Source organism: Danio rerio, chromosome 21 (assembly GCF_049306965.1).
Source record: "Danio rerio strain Tuebingen ecotype United States chromosome 21, GRCz12tu, whole genome shotgun sequence".
Lineage (NCBI taxonomy): Eukaryota > Metazoa > Chordata > Actinopteri > Cypriniformes > Danionidae > Danio > Danio rerio.
This window is the reverse complement of record NC_133196.1, coordinates 3987069-4010647: the sequence shown is the minus strand read 5'-3', so window position 1 is coordinate 4010647 and position 23579 is coordinate 3987069. Positions and strand designations below refer to the sequence as shown.

At 41.6% G+C, this 23579-nt stretch overlaps 1 protein-coding gene across 7 annotated transcripts in view; it reads right to left on the bottom strand.

Moving 5' to 3' along the window:
* ctif (CBP80/20-dependent translation initiation factor) overlaps positions 1–23579 on the bottom strand; it is a 133610-nt gene that overhangs the window by 88656 nt on the left and 21375 nt on the right. For all 7 annotated transcript variants that reach the window (XR_012397074.1, XR_012397076.1, XR_012397075.1 and 4 more), the window contains exons 2-5: positions 11342–11556; positions 7968–8039; positions 2209–2331; positions 1944–2014 (exon numbers count right to left, since the gene is read on the bottom strand). Coding sequence is in view for 4 of the 7 variants with exons in the window: in XM_073935696.1 (XP_073791797.1) it covers positions 1944–2014; positions 2209–2331; positions 7968–8039; positions 11342–11521 (446 nt within the window). In the remaining 3 variants the exon portion in view is untranslated. The remainder of the gene's footprint in view (positions 1–1943; positions 2015–2208; positions 2332–7967; positions 8040–11341; positions 11557–23579) is intronic.

Genomic DNA, 23579 nt, shown 5'->3' with positions numbered 1-23579 from the left:
AATTTGTGAGCAGATGAGATTTTAATAAACATTTTTAAATACCTTCCCAGGCTCAAACTTTCGAACAACATATTCAATTTAGAAGTGAATTGATGTCATGTGTTTGTACACAGCTTACAGGACTAATATTAAAACCATCTAGCTTTAATAAAAAGACAGGCAAAGAAGCTGCAGTAGCTGACGGCCTCATTAATTCAATTTAGTCTGAGTTTTAAATTAGACCGTGAGTCAGCACCGCAGAAGCAGAAACACCAGAGCAGATGAACATATATTCTCTGATCTTTCTAATACAAACATGCGACTGTGATTTAAAATGCATATGTATATACACATCACATTTCGTAATAATAGCTATAATTATGGCTATATAATAATAGCAACAATGCAAGTTCTAAATACAAAACAAAACTGCTATTGTCAAAATGACACTGTAAAATGATAAGTATTTTGTACAGTATATACGGTGGAAGTCAATAGCCCCTTTCACACATACAGACCTTTCCGGAAAATTGCCGGCAATTTTCCGGAAAGGTCTGTATGTGTGAACAGGTGCTTTTTAAAAATACCGGTAAATTCGTTCTGGCTATTTTCCGGAAAGAGAAGTTGTAACATTACCAGCAATTTGCCGGAATGCTGCGCTGTGTGAATGCAGAAGGAAGATTCTCGTAATAAGCGCGTGCACGTCTAGAACGTGCTGACGTGAGACGTCTGCTTTAGCCAATCACAACAGTCAGACACATTTACGTCCGCGCGGTTTGTGAAAATAAAAACCTTTGAATATTTTTCCAGACACATTTAGCTGCTAGAAGTTAGTCAGATCACGTTTATATGTTCTTCTTTATGCCAACTGTGTAAATAATCATCGATGAGATGCTTATGATAAGCCATTGTTTGTTTACCTTCAAGCTTTGCGTGTGCCTGTGAAACAGCCTGTGAGCGCCTGCACACGCACATATTATGAACATCTCGACATGCGAAAGTGATCCTGCGAAAGTTGTTCACAATATTGATCATCCACAGAGTTTGTAATTTAGTCAAATGTTTACAAATACAAGCGCAGCCGTTTAAAGCTCATTTGTGGTGAATGATGTCAGAATTTACCGGTATTTTGGGATGGATGCGTGAATGCTCTTTTCCGGAAAATTTCCGAAACGTCCTCGTCTGTGTGAACAGCGCTTGTTTGAATATACCGGTAAAGTCGTTCCGGAAATTTTCCAGATATTTACCGGTATCACTGTGTGAAAGGGGCTAATATTAATCGCCCTTCTGTGAATTTGTCTTTTTAAAGTATGTCCCAAATGATGTTTAACAGATTTAGGACATTTTCACATGTCTCACATGTTTCAGTATGTCTGATAACATTTTTTTCTTCTGGAGAAAGTCTTATTTGTTTTATTTCAGCTGGAATGAAAGCAGTTTTTAATTTTTTAACAAACATTTTAAGGTCAATATTATTAGCCCCCTTCAGCAATATTTGTTTTGGATTGTCTATAGAGCAAACCACTGTTATGTCTGTGTGTGCATGCCTGTTTGTTTGTGTGTGTGTGTGTGTGTGTGTGTTTGTTTGTTTGTGTGTGTGTGTGTGTGTGTGTGTGTCTGCTTCCTTGTGTTTGTCTGTGTGCGCCTGCATGTGTATTAGTTTGCTTCCTTTAGTTTGTTTGTGTGCGCAGGTTTGCTTGTATGTGTGCATATTTGGTTGTGTCTGCGCGCTTGTAAGCTTGTTTGTGTGTTGGCATTTTGTGTGTTTGGTGTTTGTGCATGTCTGTGTTTCCTTGTGCGTTCATGTGCAAATGTGTGTTTGCTGATGTGTATTTGTGTGTGCATGTGTTTGTGTGTGAGTGTGTTTGCTTGTGTCTTCACTTGTGTGCATGTGTGTGTTTGTTTGTGTCTCTGTATACGTGCGCATGCACCTGTGTTTGTGTCTGCGTGCATGTGAGACTCACCCGTGACTGTCCAGGTTCGCAGCCCAAATGTCTGTCCCGAGGATGTCGAAAGAACCGTCTCTGTTTCCATTCTAACACACACACACACACACACACACACACACACACACACACACACACACACACAGACACAGACACACAGACACACAGACACACACACACACACACACACACACACACACACACACACACAGTAACACTGTCAGTGCTTTAACAGGTTGATGTTGTTTTCCTGATGGCATCAATATAGAGTTTTTGTCCTGACCTTTGCTGGAGCTCTGAACTGGTTGTTTCGTCCTCTGCTGCCTGATCTGGAACCAGAACCAGGTCGAGAACCTGAACTGGGTCTAGAACCAGTGCTGCCATTACTGCTGTGCTCCCAATCATCCTAAAAGACAGAACACATCCAATCACATTCATGAAATCACTCAACATCTACTGGACATGTTATAAACCGTGATCAAGATCAACAATAACAGTCTCATCCTTCAGTTTCAATTTATTTTCATTGATTACAAGTTATTTTTATATACAAGTTTATGTCAATACCAAGCAGCAACCTCCCGCTCTCCCTCAGGAAGCCAATACGGAAGTAACTAAAACTGAAATTCATCTGAAATTCCGCTAGTCGTGGCCGCTCCTGGCTCCATAATAGAGCAAATTTCAGTTGAGCCCACTGTTAGAATGGCCAACTTTACAGCAGAAAAAAAGGTGTTTACAGCCTGCTACAAAAAAAGATTTTGTTTAATACAGCTAATATTACCCTTAATGACAACTGTGAGGGGGTGAATTTTTTTATAACTCATCTGTTTCCTTTATATTAAGTTATATCAAGTTTGCATAATTAAGGGCGTGGCCACTTGAGTGACAGCTAGGTCTCACTGGTCGCCGTCACGTCACCTCAGCTGAATCCTGCAGATTAGCCACTGAACTCGGCATATTTATCTATTTCTGTGTTGTTTTATATGGCTTTACACAGTCAACTGCCTTTTGGACTTGTTTCCTATTAGATGGCTTGGCATGCTGAGTGCACATAATTGTGCTCACAAAACATTCACGTGGCCTCCGTTTCCCATGTGAGTAAAGTTATATACTTATATACCATCTCTATACGTGTATTTGTTTTATTTAAGATCATTTATCGTTTAAATTTATATTAGAGCTGTAATGCACTCCAGAATCTGACAGATTGATTAGCTGTAGGCTCTAGAACAGTCGTCTGAAGCGTTGTCATACAGTGTCATGCTGGATTTCATCAATAGTCTTACATTAACTGACACAGACTATATCTGAAGTGTTTGGAAGTAATTTGCGTTTTCCTCCTGTTGAAAAACGTCATAAGAACAATGTTTAGTGGCTCAGTGTATTACAGCAGTGTTTTTAAAGGTCTAAACCAAGCACAGGTGGTCAGAATACAAACGAGTCGCAGGTGATAAAGTATTAAGCGTTCTCCTAAAGTAAAGTGTGTCTGAACCAGGTCCAAGCAAACTGCCAGCAGGTGTCTGTAGCTCCGCCCACTCTCCGCCTTTTTGCCCTTGTTTGGTATCCTGCTGTGGGTGTGATGACGCGCTAACAAAATGGCGGCAGTTAGCCGCGCCTACTTGTGGCTTCTTTTGCGCTCTTTAGAAACCTATGGGTGACGTCACGGACACTACATCCATATATTTTACAGTCTATGGTCAATACTAACAAAACCCAAACATTTGATATGAATTCTCTGAAAATAAGTTCTAATATTAAGTCAAAGTAGGTCTAAATCGCATCGTAAAGAAGAAAAAACATCACATTTAATAACCCAATTTACAGATAATGTGAAATTTAAGAATATTACAGATTTTAGGATGCATTTTAGCTCCTCTCAATCAGCAAAAATAAAGAAAAAGCTATTTTTTAAATAAAAATTACAGTGGCAGTTATTCTAAAATGGTTTAATCTAAAACTTGAACAATATAAAACAAGTATAGATCGATTCCTGTGACTTAAAGAAACACCAGGAGTTTCTGGAATCAGATCTGAGTTTCAGTAGTCATGTCAAAGCAATTAGTAAATCAGCACACTATCATCTCAAACACTGCAAGAATTAAATGCTTTGTTTCCAGTGAGGACTTAGAGTAACTTGTTCATGCTTTTATCAGCAGTAGGGTGGATTACTGTAATGGACTCCTCACTGGCCTTCCCAAAAAAACAGTCAGACAGTTGCAGCTCATCCAGAATGCTGCCGCCAGGATTCTGACTAGAACCAGGAAATCTGAGCACATCTCTCCTGTCCTCAGGTCTCTACACTGGCTCCCAGTTACATTCAGAATAGATTTGAAAGTATTATTACTGCCCTATAAATCACTAAATGGCCTAGGAGCTCAATACATTACAGATATGCTCACTGAATACAAACCCAACAGATCACTTTAGGATCAAATACACTTGAACTTCCAAGAGTTCAGTCAAAGCAGGGTGAATCGGCTTTCAGCTACTAACAGCGCCCCCTGCTGCTGGAATCAGCTTCCAGAAATTATCAGATGTGCTCCAACATTAGGTATGTTCACAACAAGACTGAAACACGTGTGTTTAGCTGTGCCTTTACTGAATGAGCACTGTGCTACATCCCGCAGATGGCATTATGTCTTTTTTATATTATTTTGTCACACTTTTTAACACATTTATTCCTGTTTATGTGAGCACTTTGAATTGCCACTGTGTATGAAATGTGCTATCGAAATAAACTTGCCTTGCCTAGAGTTTTACCGTTTCCCTCTGGAGACTATTATAAATACTTATTTACTAATTAACAAAAATGTCATATTTACTGTCATGCTGCGTTCACACCAGATGCGGAGCGCGCGCATAAATCGCACTATTTAAATAGCCGCGTGAACATTAGAGGTTACTCGCTTCATTCGCGCATCAAATTCGCTTCATTCCCGTGTCAAATTCACTTCAGAACAGACGCGGATTCGCGTGATGGGCAGGGCTTCTGTCTGCCCGGTGACTCTAGCTTCATAGCTAAATGGCTAACATGGATTTTATGAAGAAAATAACAGTGTTTATGTGCTTTAGGAAGGCTGAAAAACAGCGTTGATACGTTTAGGGCCGTGACTGAGTCCACTACATGCTTTGAGAGGTGCATCCAGCTCTATGAGCTCATAAACTCCTCCAGAAACTGAACCTGGATGACGGGGGCTTTCAGCGGTGCTTCTGACTGAGCCAAGCCCAGTTTGATGAACTGTTGTCGGCGTCGGCTGAAGGATCCCTGGGACAGCCACAACAGGCCATACGTCACAATCATGCCCCCACAAGAGCAAGCTCCTGATTGGTTAACGCGGCTTGAATGTCCGCTAAAGTTCAGATTAACTAAAGGCTCGCCTCCACATTTAAGTTCGAACCCTGCAACAGTCAAATTATAAGGTTCACTTGAACGTAGGGCACACTGGCTTTTTGACCTATAAAGAAGGGAACTTGGGTATAAAGGCACCAGACTTAGAAGAGCCTTGTAGACTAGAGTCATCCAGTGGGTGTACTGTCTTACATACAGAGAAGGCCACTCAGCTTTGGCATAGAGTTCACAATAGTGATATAGTCTACAACAGCCTGTAACAAACCTTCCAGCCACAACCAATCACTGGGAAACACCCATACACTCTTGCATTCACTCACATACACTATGGTCAGTTTAGCTTACCCAAATACGGCGCATGTGTTGGGACTGTGGGGGAAACCGGAGCACCCGGAGTAAACCCACGTCAACACGGGGAGAACATGCAAACTGAAATGTCAACCGGCCCAACCGGGACTGGAACCAACGACCTTCTTGCTGTGAGGAGATCGTTCTACCCACTGCGCCGCCTTGTCGCCCACCACCAAATGTTTACAAGCTTTAAGAGAAAAGCAGGATGCTCAATTGCACACGTAAAGCAAATGAGTCTTTCAGCTCATTCGAAACGAGTTCATCAGATTCTACCGAGCATGTGCAGAACTACATCACATGACATCAGTGAAAACGTTCAGAGCAGGGATTGAGTGACATCATCACAGCGATGCAGAGGTCATGACCTCAGACTACAATACCGTCACTGTGCTGTTCACAATGATCTCTCACACACCCATCACACACGCACAGAAGGCAGGGCATCTGACCTTCTCACGTCTGCCCGCTTTAATATTTAATATACACACAGATTACCCTTATGGCTGACAGCTTTAGCCTGCTCCAGTGTCACTAATGAGGGAACATCAGTAATGCGTCGCACGAACCGTATGCGAGTCACCACGAATGCAAAATGCAAAACAATTAATTATAAATGGAATATTGCTTAATTTATTGTTTATCCATGCATATCATTTGATCCAATTCACACGCTCTAGTAATATCTAATTAAAAATCCTGCCAACATCTATGACATCGTTTCACTTCTGATTTCCAGCCGATCATTAATTCTGTTTATTTACTTTAGTAAATGTGTGTAAATGTATATTTATTGAGTTTTTAAATTAATCACAGTAATATTATTGACTATTATGAAAATGTTCATCTGATTTATGCACAATGCAGTGTGTACAGAAATATTTTCTGTCTTTTAGTAGAGATATTATGAGAGACTTGCTTTGTTTACCAAATGAAGTTAATCTAATTGGATTTGCATTACAAACATTAAATAAAAGTTAAAAATGTATTACTTTTTATTTCATAAATTAACCAGTTAAACTCTGCTGCTATTTTGGGATTTCCGCCTAGAATTTGCCAACCCAAATGTAAAAGCATTTTCATATTTCACTATTCTTTTGTTTGATCAAACATAATTCACTGTGTTTGGACCACATCAGACATATAAAAGGATTACTTATGCACATCATCTCAAAAACAGAGGAGAAATGGCCCTGAAGCACACAGCATAAGGTAAGAGATGACAGCTGTCTGTGCTATCTGGGGCTGCTTAATGATCATAAATGTATTGTTTTCACTTCTACGCCATTGAAACACCGCGATTCATTCGGCAACTGTTTAAAATGTGAATATAATTCAGTAAAAAGAACGCTAAAACCGAATGAGCACCGGCAAGATATGAAAAATATGAAGATGAACCAATGTTCAATACCCAGCTCGGGTATCCAGAATACTGTGTATTTAAGTGTAAATAAACCCGGTACAGGGTTCGTGGAGTTAACTGGTTAAGGTTTTAGTTCTCATACTCCCAAAATAATTCTGCAGAAACCAAAATACCAAAATTCTCCGCAGAAATAGCAAAAAAAGTCCGCAGATTCCGCCTGGCCCTAGTTTTCTGACATGAAGGCAGGATTAAAATGTCACTCGCATGACTCACATTGTGGCCACTAGAGGGCGTCTTTTCACAACAAACTAATTTGTAGTTTGGCGATGATGGTGACTTGAGTGTGGAATCATGGGAGTTGTGGTCTTCATTACATCATGCAGGACTCTGGCAGAAATCATGTCGATGGATGAGCTGAAGTATCAAAATAGTCAAAAAAATTTGTCATTGGTAATGTTGCGTTGTTTTTGCAACGTGTTATGAGCTGTCAAACAGCATGTGTATATATTTCCTGTAAATGAATAGCAAATTGTGGCGTGTTGCTAAACATTTAAAGAAGTTTGGCCAGAGGAGAAATGGTCATGCCCGACTGAGCTTGGTTTCTCTTGAGGATTTGTTTCCTTCACTTTCGTTAATTGGGGAAGTTTGTTTTTCACCACTGGCTTGCTTGGTTTGGGACTTGTGGAGCTGCACATCGATGGATTACTCTTCAGTGTTTGGACTTTCAGCAGTGAAAATTAAACCACACTGAACAAAACTAAACTGAACTTCAACTCTGAAAACTGGACTGACACATTCTCATTTTACTAGAGCTTCCACGTTAAGCTGCTTTGACACTACAGAAATAAAGATGAATTCAAATGTGCATCTTGTGTTTTATTGATGACGTCATGAGCGAATAGTCGACATCGACTCGACTTTGAAAACATGAAAATCAACCACCAAAAATCTAAAGTCATTCAGACCCTAACAAAAAACTCACTGGTTTGGATGAGCCTCTTCCCCGTGAAGATGACCAGCTCCCGTCAATCTTATCACTGCAGTCTTCTGTCCACTGAAGGAAAAGACACATGTACAGACACACACACACAAACAGAGAGAAAGAGAGAGCGAGAGAGAAAGAAAAATCTTACTGTAAATAGTTTCAGGTGTTGGACATTTTTTTTTGTTGTAGTTTAAAAGTGCTTTCAAACCTGTGTTGCTCTTTGTTCTTGGTGCGGTTCACTTTCACACGGCAAAGTTTCTAACTGGACCACAAGAGCTAAAACTAGTCACGTGCGAGTAAACTCTCCTCACATTGGTCAGTTTCAGAGATAATTTCCAGAGTCCCGCTCAGCTGTCAGGGGGGGGGGGGTAGTGGTTTGCTGGTGTTTGACAAGGTGCGCGCGACGTGTCTGAAGAGCGAGGACAGATGCGGTGGGGAGGGGTGAGAAGGGTGCGCAACGTATTTGAGGACCAGGAGGGAGATGCGCGATTTCCGGGAGATTATCACTCGTTTGCGGGCACCTGGGAGTCTCTGTGCAGTTTCAGGAGACTAACGAAACATCCGGGAGACTTTGGATCTCTGTAATGACCTTCCACCCTGCTCTTAATTTTTTCCTTATTTAGCCGTATGCCTATTACATATCCATAAAACACAGTGATATAACCGCGCTCGAATTGTATTGCTTTCTCACTGCAATCGATCCACTCCAGAGTTCGTTTCAATCGAGCCAAGACTACCTCATTCAATCGATCTCGGAGCGATTGTTTTGGTGCGGATCCGAGCACGATTGGTGGTTTTGCATATGCCAAACGAACCACGCTAACTGGGCAAACGAGACAGGTTCCGAAACAAAAGTGTAGGTGTGAAAGCACCCTAACATGTGAGGTGTGGGGCTAAGGCTAGATCCAAAATCATTCACTATATTCATACATCATACATATTCCCAGCTTTAAGAGTGCTTTCACATCTATGGTTCAGTTAGTTTGGTCAGCAAGGGCAACACACGATGCATTGTACCATTTTCTGCCGTTTTTGGGTCCTTTTCACACCACACTGATTGCTTTGGTCTGAACCAGTTGAAAAGAACCAAAATGCAGTCATGTGACAAAATCCACATCACTCAATAGCCAGATGTTATTGAACGTATTTCCTAAACAGCTTTGCGATTGGTCAGAATTAATGTGCAGGAAAATGCCAATGGAACTCCCGCAAGTGAACGAACCGGCAGACACAGAAAGTCGCTTTATACTATGCAGTTACGACTAAGCTGGCTGACTGTATCCCTGCTCACAGTATACTACATAGTTTATATAAATCACTTTAGACAAACTATACATTTCGAGAAAGAACTGCGGCTGGAAAACAATGTTTTAATGTATTGCAGATGGCGAAGGTGCATTGCACGTCGTATGAATTAATTTAGCTAAACTGCAGCATGGTCATCTTCCGGAAATATTACCAACGATCCATTAGGTAATGTTTTTCCCTCTCTCTCTCTGTCGTTAAAGCGAAGTCAACAAATATTTTTCCTCTACATCCCATAAGATGGGACAGCACATCGGACTATGGCAGCTGGATTAGTCCAAAAAGGCGCAGTACTTTTTGCGGTTGGGTCTGTTTTTATGTCGGATCATGTTCTCACCACAAACGAAACACTCCAGGGTTCGTTTAAAAGCGACTGAGACCACCTCTTCACCTCTTCTGCTTTTGAAAAACAGAAAAACTACACACAGCAGACATTCAGTCCTTATATGGGTTCAAAAACAACACAGACCATATAGGCCCAATTCCAATTCTATTTTTGTACCCCTACCCCTTTCCCTTGGCCCTCACAACCGAGGGTTACGGGGAAGGGCTTCAAAATTTACCCCTAAGAATTAGGACAGCACTACAGCACCTGCACACGCCATCATATGTCCTCGCGATCTCCTGCTTCTCCTCTGAGATCAGACAATGGCGACTGCTGTAGTGATTCCAGTTGTGTTATTTTTTGGTATTTATCTTCAGGAGACGACTGAAGGCATGTATTATGTCATCATAACGATCTAATGTGGCATTAAGATCGTAACTGCACTGAGTATTTACACAGTGGCCATATTCATCTACATAAAAACACCAAAAACAACATTAACATTATAGCAGACACTGTAAAAAGCTCATTGACAGCCACTAGACATTACTGACAGGGTATTTGAGTGTCAGAATGCTGTGGGACTGCTGTACAGGAGTTATCAATAGGGATTATAGATCGCGAAAGTTTGCGTTTTTTTGTGGTTTTTTTAAAGCATGAGGGTAAAACACGAACGCGGTCATGAATATGTTAAAACATATGTTTGTTGGTCATAAAAATTCATAATAATGACAAAAAAAATACTAATTTGTGGATCTCCTTATTTCCGCGTTCAGCAATACTGCCGCTGTTGATGGTGTATTCTGGGAAATTTTCTTACCCCTTGGTTTCAAGTGTGGTCCTGAAAAATCTTCGTCGAAGAGCTTTTCACCTCTTCCCCTTAGCCCTACGCCTTCAAGCTAAAGAGAATTGGGACCTCCCTTCCCCTTGGCGTGCACGCGCAAAATTGAGGGGTAGGGGTAAGGGCTAAGGGGTAGAATTGGGATTGGATCATAGTATAGCCCACAGTCAGAGCAAACCACTCATCTGTATCTTTAATCTTGACCAGCACATGTAAACTCTGTAAGAAATTAACTTCTTCATTCTGAGTTCATAATAGTCCAGAAGGTAATGATGATAGTTAAATATGGCAGTTTGATCATGTTTCAGGCTGCTGAAAGAATCATTTTCTTCTTTGTTTTTTTTACATGTCACTCTCGTCACGCGTCATTTGTCCATTTCTGAAAGGATCAGATGTCAGAAGCGCTTCAATAATCACGAGCACATGATTTTAATCGGCTCAAGAAGTTTGTTATTTCAAATATAAACATGCTGCGAGCGTACACGAGAATGGTAGATTCTGCTCTTCTTGGCTTTGTGGTTGTTCATCAAGACACGACAAGGTTCGTTTAAGCTCGGGTTGACCATGGCTTGTTATTAAATGTATATATCATTATGGTGTAATGTCTCTGCTGTGTATTTAAAAATAGCGCTTCCTTTGTTTTCATTCTCCTGCTTGTGTACGAGCTATTGATGTTTCTCTGTAAACCAATAGCGTTCAGCTGCATGTTTAGCTCCGCCTTTTGGTACCATTTCATCGTGTTCGATACCCCTCCGAAAGAATACCCAAAAAGTGCTACAGTGCGATTCGCTTTTTTGGTACCTTTTGACAGTGGAAACAGCCACAAAAGCATACCAAACCGTACCATAACACTCAGCGGAAATGGGCTATAATACAGTATCAGTATATATAACGTGGTACCTGTGAGGTGTGGGACAGGGTCTTGTCCACATCGGGGTCTGTTTCGTTCTTGTCGCTCAGCAGTCCCTGCACCTGGTACTCCAACACGTAGCTGTCGATGAAGCGCTCCAGCTCCTCGATCTCCTGCGAGCGTGTGCTACCCGCCTCTGACGACGCTGACGCCACCGATGAGCTCTCCATAGCAACCGGCCCAGTGTGAGGGAGGAGCAAGGGAGCTGCGGGCAGGGCAAAGAGGAAGTTAGTGACACAAACCCTAATAACAACAATCTTTAAGAATGACTATATAGTTAGAATAATTATTTAGAACAATATTTATTTATATTATTTAGAATAATATTTAGTAGAGTCGTTATACGTCTGGAATCAGAATTATTAGCCCCCCTGTATATTTTTACCCCAATTTCAGTTTGATGAAAAGATTTTCTTAACATTTTCTTCACTTTTCTAAGCATAATGGTTTCTTTAACTCTTCTTATAACTGATTTCTTTTATCTTTGCCATGACAACAGCACATATTTTTCAAGATTCTAGTATTCAGCTTAAAGTGACATTTAAAGGCTTAACTAGGTTAATTAGGGTAAAGTTAGGGTAATTAGACAAGTCATTGTATAACAGTGGTTTGCTCTGCAGACAATCCAAAACAAATATATTTTAAAAACGGGGGCTAATAATATTCACCTTAAAATGGTTTTAAAATAAAAACTGCTTCAGAACTACTTCAGGGGGTGAAAACGTCAGAATTGTTAAAATACTAAAACATTTCAAATTGTTTTGATGACTTGGAGAAATGTTTTAATCTGTATTAAACTTGTTCTTAGGCATTTAAATCAGCTTTCCTCGCTTCAGAAATGAAATGATGAGATGAAGTTCTCGACAAAGTAACTTACATGTACAAACTGAACAGAACAACTTGACAACACAAAGGAGAAAAGTAATGTAACTGTGCAAGTCTTCAGTTCGTGCACGACTTAAAGGACAAATAATCCCACAAAAAAATGCTTCACTAAAATGAAGCACAGGCCCTCGAGTCCTTCACACTTTATACTTATGCCTTCCACTGAGCTTCACATTACCTAATGAAGTCTCAAGGTAAAATAGAAAGAGAGAGAGAGAGAGAGAGAGAGAGAGAGAGAGAGAGAGAGAGAGAGTATAATCTGGTTTTAAGTCACTACTTGAATCGTGTCCAAGCAAAGAGGATTTACAACTGGAGCAGCAGCATCTTACCAGCACACATCCATAATAACACGCAACGGTCTTACGCCTTCAAAAGCAGAGCTGCTGGTATTTAAGATCATTTGACTGGTTTAGCAATTGTTCTCTGTACCACCCGTGATCTGTCAATGAATCCTTTGTGCGAATATTCATCATGTTTATTCGTTCATTTTCCTTCAGCTTAGTCCTTTTATTTATTAACCGCCAACTTATCAAGAATGTGTTTTACACAGCTGATGCCCTTCCAGCTGCAACCCAGTATTGGGAAACACCCATACATATTTGTTCACACACTTATACAATACGGACAATTTAGTTTACCCAATTCCCCAATAGCACATGTGTTTGGACTGTCAGGGAAACCGGAGCACCCAGAGGAAACCCACGCCAACACTGGGAGAACATGCAAACTCCACACAGAAATGCCAACTGACCCAGCTGGGACTCGAATCAGCCACTTTCTTGCTGTGAGGCGACAGTGCTAACCACTGAGCCACCAAACTAAAAGAAATAAGACTTTATTTCTCCACAAGTGGAAATGTAATAGGAAATACTGTAAAAAACGTCCTTGCTCTGTTAATCATCACATGGGAAATATTTGAAAAAGAATAAATATGTCTAATATTTATATATTGGATAGAGGATAGAGGAGTCTTCATACATTTTTTTTTAAACAAGATAACTTTTAATATAGTTATAAATACTTTAGGGCAGTGTTTTCAAACTGTGGGGCGCACCCCACCAGGGGGCACCAGCACCTATTAAGGGGGGGGGGGGGGGGGGAGACATTGAGGCGTGCACTCTGAGGCGCGCACTAGAGTAAAATATGATGACGATTTTTATGCGTTCACTAGAGGGAGTAATATGATTATCATTAGCTCCACAGCTAACTATCAGGCACCTGTAGAGTTTATGCTTTCCAGTGAAACATACACAAAAACAATGGACCGAGTGCTTTTTAAAACTAGTGAATGAATGAAAGTCAAAGCATTGAGCCGTCTGACAAAAAAAAGTGCCCTTCTGGATATTTCAAATACTTGGAAGACGCTATTGACTACGCTTACATGGACATCTGTAATAGTTATTTGTCTTAATCTGAATAAGACAATGATAGAATAACGTGAAGTGTTTTTTGATTGTTGCGTCACCTATTTACATTTCTTGCGTGAAGTCACAAGTCTCCTAATGCAATTCTTGGTGTTTCATCTTTAATTTCTTGACTTTACCTGCAGTTCCGCAGTTTAACTTTTACTCATGAACATTTCATTCATGCCCCCATGACAAACTGGGATATTTGATGCGAATATGAAGGACTGGTGGAAGAGTGTTGTATTTATTGATACCGCACGTCGAATGGAAGAAAAAAAAAAAAAACTTCCGCATTTTGCGATGTGTGTGTGTGCAGTCCGTTACTGACAGCCACGTGGGTGGATCTTGTCGGAAAATATGTTGAAAAGTCCAACATAACGGTAATAGTTTGCTTGGGGTGTTTACTTCAATAATGCCACTAATATCTGCATACTGCACATGTCTTAATTCCATTTCTGTTTAGTTCAGTTATGACTTTAGTCGCATTAAGGTAATAAAATAAATAAAATAAATTTTAAAAAGTGCCATTTACATGGTAGACTCTTAATCAAGAGTATTGTCTTAATCATATTGAAATTGTATTGTTGCCCATGTACTGTAAACATACTCAATCTTCGACTCCACACTGTCAGGGCTCTGCCAACTTGGCTTCGTGGAGCAGCATTTTTCGTATGTACGTACATCGAAAGCAAGTAGGTGATGATTTACAATTAGTCGTTTCAGGAATCCGACCACAGATTAGCATGTTGTCCTCACAGAAACAGTCTCAGCCATCACACTGAACCAGGTAAGATGTATATTTATGTTTCAACGTAATTAACGCTAAGCACTTTAAACGCAACAAGTAATATGTGAATGATGTCTGCATATGCATTGTAATTTTGGCTCTAGGGAGGGGTGCTTGGGGGGGCGCGAGTGAAATTGGACAAACTTAGAAGGGGCGCGTGTCCTAAAAGTTTAAAACCCCTGTTTTAGGGGGCGGTCTAGAATGTAATTTTAAGGCTTGGTTGCATTTATAAGATGCAAGGCAATGAAGGCTCATGCTTCACTTGTAGAAAATCATATTATTTTTTCATTTATCTTAAGCCTGATTTATACTTCTGCGTCAAGTGACCGGTGTAACCCACGACGCATGCAACGCGCGTAGCTGTGCATTTATACTTATGCGCGCTGTCTCTGTTGGTCTGCATTAACACTTCCGAAACGCTAGTGGGCAGTGAGGTGTAAATGTTCCTCTTTGTTGAGTTTCTTCGCTGCTGTTTTGCTTTTCCTAAACACTTCCTGGATGTACAAGTGGCTCAAACTCGCTCATTTTGAGGCAGGAACCGGCAGACTTTAACTATGAGGTAAACACAAAACAAAACTTTCCATCATGAGCTCCTTCACGGGACTCCACACTTGTAAACAATCGCTCCATTGGGCTCGTGCTGCTCGCGCGGCTCTCAGTCCCACCCTTGACTTGTCAGCGCTCCCAAGCAGACCAATCACAGAGCTTGTGCTACGCGTCATTGCGATGTGTAGTTACATTTTTTGAGAGGTACGCGTCAGTGACGCCAACGGAAGGGCTACGCGTCAACCTTGTAATAACACTGACAGTGCATTTTTTTGCTATTTTACAACACTATTTCTCATACATTATATTATTAAAAATTACTAAAATGTTAATAAAAGTTACTTTGTTAAACTGTAGAGTTAAATTTCCAACATCAAAAGTGGACAGAGCAGAGATCAACATCCCATAATGCAATTCACAACCAGTAAATAAACTGAAAACACTTGTTAAAAGAACAGATATTTACAGTGCACCGACATATGAAGAAACAAAACTATTTTCAACATTAATCACAATCAGAAATATTTCTTGATGATGAAATCTTGATCTTATAATATCTTCTGAAAGATGGCGTGACACTGAAGACTCGAGTAATGATGATGCTGTAAATTCAGTTTATAATCAAAACAAATGCAGCATTGGTGGACTTCTGCATATCAGCCACAAAGAATGTAAACAAAAGGTGTTCATGTGTGACAGAAGTGCGTGTGTGTGCTGTGATATCAGCTGTTGATTGTAATGACAGTATGACTCACACACACACACACACACATGCACACTGAAGATGACAGCTGAGGGAAACACAGAAGAGTGTGAGAAAGCACATCAGCAGATGAGCGTGAGAGTTTTTGATTATCAGTAGATTGAGCTGGACAGCTTTAATGAGGATTGGAGATCTCTGACCTCTGCTGACTCCACAACACACACACACACACACACACACACACACACACACACACACACACACACACACACACACACACACACACACAAACACAAACAAACACACACACACACACACACACACACACACACACACACACACACACACACACACACACACATTACTTTTATGCTGCGTTCACACCAGACACGGAACGCGCATCAAGCGCGAGTGATTTACATGTTAAGTCAATGCAAACGCACAAATAGACATCCTGCGGCGCGAATGGCGCAGAGCGAATGACGAGAATTTCGCGAATGGCGCGGTGCGAATAGCGCGATACGCGCGAGGCGAATTGATCGTTTGCCGAATCTCTCGAGTTCGAAAATCTGAACTTCAGCGGACATTCGTGCCATGTTAACCAATCAGAAGCTTGCTCTTGTGGGGGCTTGATTGTGACGTAGAACCTGTTGATGGTGTCCCGAGGCAAATCCTCCAGGCGACACCGACAGCAAGTCATCAAACTGGGCTTGATTCTGTCAGAAGCACTGCTGAAAGTCTCCGTAATCCAGGTTCAGTTTCTGGAGGAGTTTATGAGCTCAGAGCTGGATGCTCCTCTGAAAGGATGCAGTGGACTCAGACAGGACCCTAAACGTATCTACACTGTTTTTCAGTCTCCATAAAGCACATTAACACTGTTATTTTCTTAAAAAAATGCATGTTAGTCATTTAGCTATGAAGCTAGAGTCACCGGGCAGACAGAAGCCCTGCTCATCACGCGAATCCGCGTCTGTTCTGAAGTGAATTTGACACGCGAATGAAGCGGATTTCACGCCCGAATGAAGCGGGGTTTGACGCCCGAATGAAGCGAGTAAACTCAAATGTTCACGCGGCAATTTACGCGCGAATATCTCGATTTATCCACGCGTTCCGCGTCTGGTGTGAACACAGCATTAGGGTGCTTTCACACCTGTGAATTGATTCAGTTGTTCCGAAACAGGGATTACAATTGTTACATTGTTGCTCTTTGTTCTTGGTGCGGTTCGATTTCACACAGCAAAGTGTCTAAACGGACCAAAAGAGCTAAAACAAGTCATGTGCGAGTAAACTTTCCTCTCATTGATCAGAGTTTCAGGGTTTATTTTGCAGAGTCCCGCTTAGCTGTCGGGGGGTGGTGGTTTGGTGGTGTTTGACACGGTGCGCGCGACGTGTCTGAAGAGCGAGGAGAGATGCGGTGGGGAGGGGTGAGAAGGGTGCGCAACATATTTGTGGACCAGGAGGGAGGCGCGAGATTATCGCTCGTTTGTGGGCATCCAGGAGACTCCCGAAACTTCCCGCCCTACTCATAATTACTTATAAATTTTAGTTTACCCAATTCACTTATAGCGCATTTTTTGACTGTGGGGGAAACTAGAGCACCCAGAGGAAACCCACGTGAACGTAGGGAGAACATGCAAACTCCACACAGAAATGCCAACTGACTCAGCTGAGGCTTGAACCTTCTTGCTGTGAGGCGAAAGCATTACCGACTGCGCCTCCAAATGTCCCGCTTTTAGATCAATATAGAGTAAAAAGTCAAGAGCTTTTCATCGTTATTGACATCAATTTCAATGATTTAATATAATACCGTTTATTGGTCCTTATACACGCACAGAAAGCGGAGATAAAATCCCATCGTTAAATTACAAATCAGATCACAATCAATATAAATGATTGCAAACAAAGCAATTCTCGAAATAGGTGTTTACAGCGGCTTTAATCTAATGAGCAGTCTTGAACACACTGCTGGGAAATGAGCACAATTGGGCTGAAATCATTGCAGCCAGAAATAAGATTAATTGGGCTCTCATTAGGGCTTTTCCATTAGCCACTCAGACGGTTCTGGTCCTATTGAATGCGTCTCATTTCACGCAGGATTTTCTCCCTCCGGATATCATCATGTCAAGTGTAAATGAGTGAATGTGTCTGACAGCGCACAGACTGAGCCTCGGGCTCTTGACTAATGGACCACAGCAGTCTGAGACGCAGAAATCCCCACAATAAAACACACTACAGGAGAATTCAACAAGAAAACAATCAAACACGATATTCACTATTCACATTCCAGAACACGTCAAAGTCAGTTTATTCAGGGTATCTGCACACTTCTAAGAGATATATTTAAGACTGTAAGACCATACAGAATGAAATTTAAAGGGCACCTATGATGAAAATCAACTTTATTAAAGGTGTTTGGATAGAACTGTGTAGGTCACTGACATATACTGTGGGCGAATTATCGGTTTTTAAATAATCAGGATGTGCGCACATCAAGGTTTCAGAAAATAAAAAACGTGAGCGCTAGCATTTACAGCAAGGGAATGACATCCGATGCGGTAAAGAGTTTGTTGTTGTCTTAGAGAGAAGTTATATTGATTACATATTATTTAAACAATGCTTCCAGCGTATTATAACAGCTTGTCACCCAGTGATGAGAACAGTAATTCTGCAAAATTAACGTTAAACTGAGCGGCGTTTGTCTGACAGGTCGAATTGCGATAGCACCCTCCCGATGGACATTGGATATACGATGTATATAAATATAAAAATAAAACATTTTTGCATTTAAAATGACATAAGTGAGCGAATGACACTTAATGAGTAGTTTTAGTCTAATGCTGCGTCACAGCAGACGCGGAACGGGATCAAGCGGGAGTGATTTACATGTTAAGTCAATGCAAACGCGCGAATGGCGTGCTGCGAATGGTGTGGAGTGAATAGCGCGAATGGCTAGGTGCGAATAGCGCGATATGCGCAAATGGAGCGTTTTGCTGTTAGCGCGCAAACCGCTCGTGTTTAAAATCTGAACTTCAGTGGTCATTCGCGCTGCGTTAACCAATCAGGAGCTTGCTCTTGTGGGGGCGTGATTGTGACGTATCGCCTGTTGTAGGTGTCCTGGGGGAAATCCTTCAGCCGACACCAACAAAAAGTTCATCAAACTGAATCAGTTAGAAGCCCCGCTGAAAGCCTCCATCAACTAGGTTCAGTTTCTGGAGGAGTTTATGAGCTCATAGAGCTGGATGCACCTCTGAAAAGAATTGAGTGGACTCAGACACAACCCTAAACGTATCAACGCTGTTTTACAGCCTTCATAAAGCACATAAACAGTTATTTTCTTCATAAAATGCATGTTCACCATTTAGTAACAAAGCTAGAATCATTGGGCAGACAGAAGCCCTGCCTATAATGCCAATCCGCGTCTGTTCTGAAGTGAATTTGATGTGTGAATGAAGCGGGGTTTGACACACGAATGAAGCGAGCAAACTCAAATGTTCACGCGACTATTTACTTAAATGGCGTGATTTATCCGCGGTTCCGCATCTGGTGTGAACACAGCTTTATGAACTTCCCTTCAAGTAGTGTTACTGAAAAATACATGTTATTTAACTTTTCGCTTACAGTCTTAAAAGTTAAAAGCCGACTTAATTTTTTATATTTATGCAAATACACTTACTGGCCACTTTATTAGGTACACCTGTCCAACTGTTGTAAACGTAAATTTCTGATCAGCCAATCACATGGCAGCAGCTCAATGCATTTAGGCACATTGACATGGTTGAGACAGTTCAAAGCGAGCATCAGAATGGGGAAGAAAGGGGATTTAAGTGACTGAACGTGTCATGGTTGTTGGTGCCAGACAGGCTGGTCTGAGTATTTCAGAAACTGCTGATCTACTGGGATTTTCACGCACAACCATCTCTAAGGGTAAAAGAGGAAATATCCAGTCAGTGGATGGGCTACAGCAGCAGAAGACCACACCGGGTAACGCTCCTGTCAGCTAAGAACAGGAAACTGAGGCTACAATTCACACAGGCTCACCAAAACCTGCAGAAGAGCATCTCTGAACACACAACACGTCCAACCTTGAGGCAGATGGGCTACAGCAGGTGAAGACCACACTGGGTGCCACTCCTGTCAGCTCAGAACAGGAAACTTTTTTTTTTTTTTTTAGCACACAGTGTTAGCACAGCTTCTGCTGTCATTGTGTCTGACAGAGAAAATATTCTCAATATGTAATTGTTTTAGGCAAATTGCATTCACTGTTAAAAAAAACGTAAACCTGTAGCTTTTTAAAGGCAATAGTTGACTTCATTTTTTAAGTCACTAGACTCACAAGCCTCTTTATTAGGTACACCTCAATAGTACTGGGCTGGACCCCCTTTTGTAAGGGAAGTAGCCATCAGAAGATGAGTACACTGTGGTCATAAAGGGATGAACATGGTCAGCAACCAAACTTGGGTAGGCTGTGGCGTTGACACAAATTACGCTCAGTTCGTACTAATACACCCAAGTGTGCTAAGAAAATCTCCCCCACACCATTACACCACCACCACCAGCCTGAACTGTTGATTTAAGGCAGGATGGATCCATGCTTTCATGTTGTTGAGATCAAATTCTGACCCGACCATCCGAATGTGTCAGCAGAAATCGAGACTCATCAGACCAGGCAACATTTCTAGCCTGTGTGAATTGTAGCCTCAGTTTCCTGTTCTTAGCTGACAGGAGCGGCACCCGGTGTGATCTTCTGCTGCTGTAGCCCATCCGCCTCAAGGTTGGACGTGTTGTGTGTTCAGAGATGCTCTTCAGCAGAGCTCGGTTGTAACGAGTGCTTATTTGAGTTACTTTTCACTTTCTATAAGCTGGAACCAGTCTGGCCATTCTCCTCTGACCTCTGGCATCAACAAGGCATTTGCGCCCACAGAACTGCCGCTCACTGGATATTTCCTCTTTTTCAGACCATTCTCTGTAAACCCTAGAAATGGTTGTGCGTGAAAATCCCACTAGATCAGCAGTTTCTGAAATACTCAGAGCAGCTGGTCTGGTATTAACAACCATGCCACGTTCAGTCACTTAAATCCACTTTCTTCCCCATTCTGATGCTCGATTTGAACTGCAGCAGATCATCTTGACCATGTCTAAATGCATTGAGTTGCTGCCATGTGATTGGCTGATTAGAAATAAGGGTTAACGAGCAGTTGGACAGGTGTACCTAATAAAGTGGCTGCTGAGTATACACTGTATATGGCTGCAAAAGTAAAAGGCTTGACTTTAATAGTTTGTTTAAAGAGTGTGTGGTGTAATAGAGATTGTTCTCATGTGTGAAAGTGTTTGCTCAGACTGATAGCAGACGCTGAATGTGTCTTTATTTTACACCAGAACAAAGTACACAGAAGACTTTAAACATCCCAAGTGTGTGTGTGTATGTGTGTGTGTTCACTGTTATAACTGAACACTACACAACATTATACAGCACAACGCACCAATAATGATTCATATTTAAAGGTCCTATGAAATTAAAATAAACTTGTTTAGATGTTAGAATCAGTATAGTAATCTTCGAGGATATCTATAAGCTAGTGTGCTCCAACACAGCGACAAAATTCACATTTAGAAGATTTAAACATCCAAAGCTTGCAGTTTACTTTCGTCACTGTATACTACAGTTTGAAGTCTCTGACCAATCAAATGCTCTCTATTATCTGACATGCTCCACCCCCTTCTTCTCATTTGCTTTTGAACCACTCACTGGTAAAGCTATGAGAAAACTAAAAGCTACTGGATTTTAAAGGGCACCTATGGTGAAAAATCTACTTTTCTAGCTGTTTGGACAGACATGTGTGTAAGTATAGTGCATATACTGTCATATTGGGATGAAATAAACACACCCAGTCCTTTTTTTTTTTTTTTTTTCAAATTTAACAACATATAAACGGTGGACCAATTGGAGCGGTTTTCAGATCAACCGCAACTTTGCGTACTGTAGGAGTGCGTTCCCCCCGTCCACCAATATTGATTGACAGCTGCGCGCATTAACATGTCTCCATAGTAATGCATCTACTCATATTGACAAGACAGGACGAGCGCAAAGCAACCGGGAATAAAAGGTCTGTTCAGTTTGCTAGAATAATCAGTCATCATCAGACGTGATCAAGAGTGAGTTTTACAAGTTTAACATGTTTTGAAACGTGTGCACGAGTGTAATGAAGTATAGCCATTCACTTCAGACTCACTTCATAACCACAGCCTCGTGTCTCTCTCACTGTCTGTCTGTGTGTGTGTGTGTTTGCGCTATGTGTGTGTGTGTGTGTGTGTGTGTGTGTGTGTGTGTGTGTCTGCGTCTCTATGCTATGTGTGTGTGTCTGCGCTACTTGTCTGTGCTATGTGTGTGTGTATGTATCTGCCTGCGTCTCTACGCTATGTTTGTGCGTGAGTGTCTGCGCTACTTGTCTGTGCTGTGTGTGTGTGTGTGTGTGTGTGTGTGTGTGTGTGTGTGTGTGTCTGCCTGCGTGTCTACACTATGTATGTGCGTGTGTGTCTTGCTACGTGTCTATGCTATGTGTGTTTGTCTGCGTCTCTACGCTATGTGTGTGTGTGTGTGTGTGTCTGCGCTATGTGTCTGTGCTATGTGTGTGTGTCTGCTTCTCTACCCTATGTGTGTGTGTGTGTGTGTGTGTGTCTGCTCTACTTGTCTGTGCTATGTGTGTGTGTGTGTGTGTCTGCCTGCGTGTCTACGCAATGTATGTGCGTGTGCGCTACTAGTCTGTGCTATGTGTTTGTGTGTGTCTGCCTGAGTCTCTACGCCATGTATGTGCGTGTGTGTCTTGCTACGTGTCTATGCTATGTGTGTGTGTGTCTGCGTCTTTACGCTTTGTGTGTGTGTGTGTGTCTGCGCTACTTGACTGTGCTATGTGTGTGTGTGTGTGTGTGTGTGTGTCTGCCTGCGTGTCTACACTATGTATGTGTGTGTGTGTCTGTGCTGTGTGTGTGGGTCTGCCTGCGTGTCTACGCTATGTATGTGCATGTGTGTCTGTGCTACGTGTCTGTGCTATGTTTGTGTGTGTGTGTCTGCGCTGTGTGTGTGAACTCATTGTTGCAACTCCACCAAAAAATGCATCAAATACTGACTGACAAAGTTCTTACTGTAGTATTTCTCACAAACGTTACGTGAGATCTGCTTCCTGAGGCAGCCGAGGGCGGTAATTGAGGCATGTTGCTGAAAGGCACGTGGGAACGGTGGGCGGGGATGACTCGCCTTAAAGGCCCAGTGCAAAAAAACAGCAACAACCTTTTCCCAGCTATAAAACAGACACTTCAAACAGCTATAATAAATACTCTGATGGGTGTTTTGAGCTGAAACTTTACAGACACATTCTGGGGACACAAAAGACTTATATTAAATATGAAAAAAGGGTAACCTATGTGCCCTTTAAGGGGAGGAGCTACTATATGCTCCGCCCTTTCTTAATGTTTAAATTGAGATCGTCACATTATATATAAATAATTATGTTTGTAGCTCCGCCCTCTTTAAAAAAAAAAAAAAACACACAATCTCATTTGAATTTAAAGCGACAGTTACAGAAACGCCACAATTAGGATCAAAGCCTGAAAGGGTCACTTTTAGAGTTAGAAAACATTATTTGTGTGGTATTCTGAGCTGAAACTTCACTTAACGCACACACACTAATGACATCAGACACTTATTTTGTAAAAAGGGGCATAATAGGTCCCCTTTAAGTGATCTTCTCTTATGTTGTTTGCCGATACATCATGCTGATGTGATGATGCCAGTGTGTGGGCGTGTCTGTGAGCTCTTTGTTCAAACAGCTGTTGTCCATGGGTGTCACACACACACATGCACGCACACGCACGCAGACACACACACGCAGACACACACACGCACA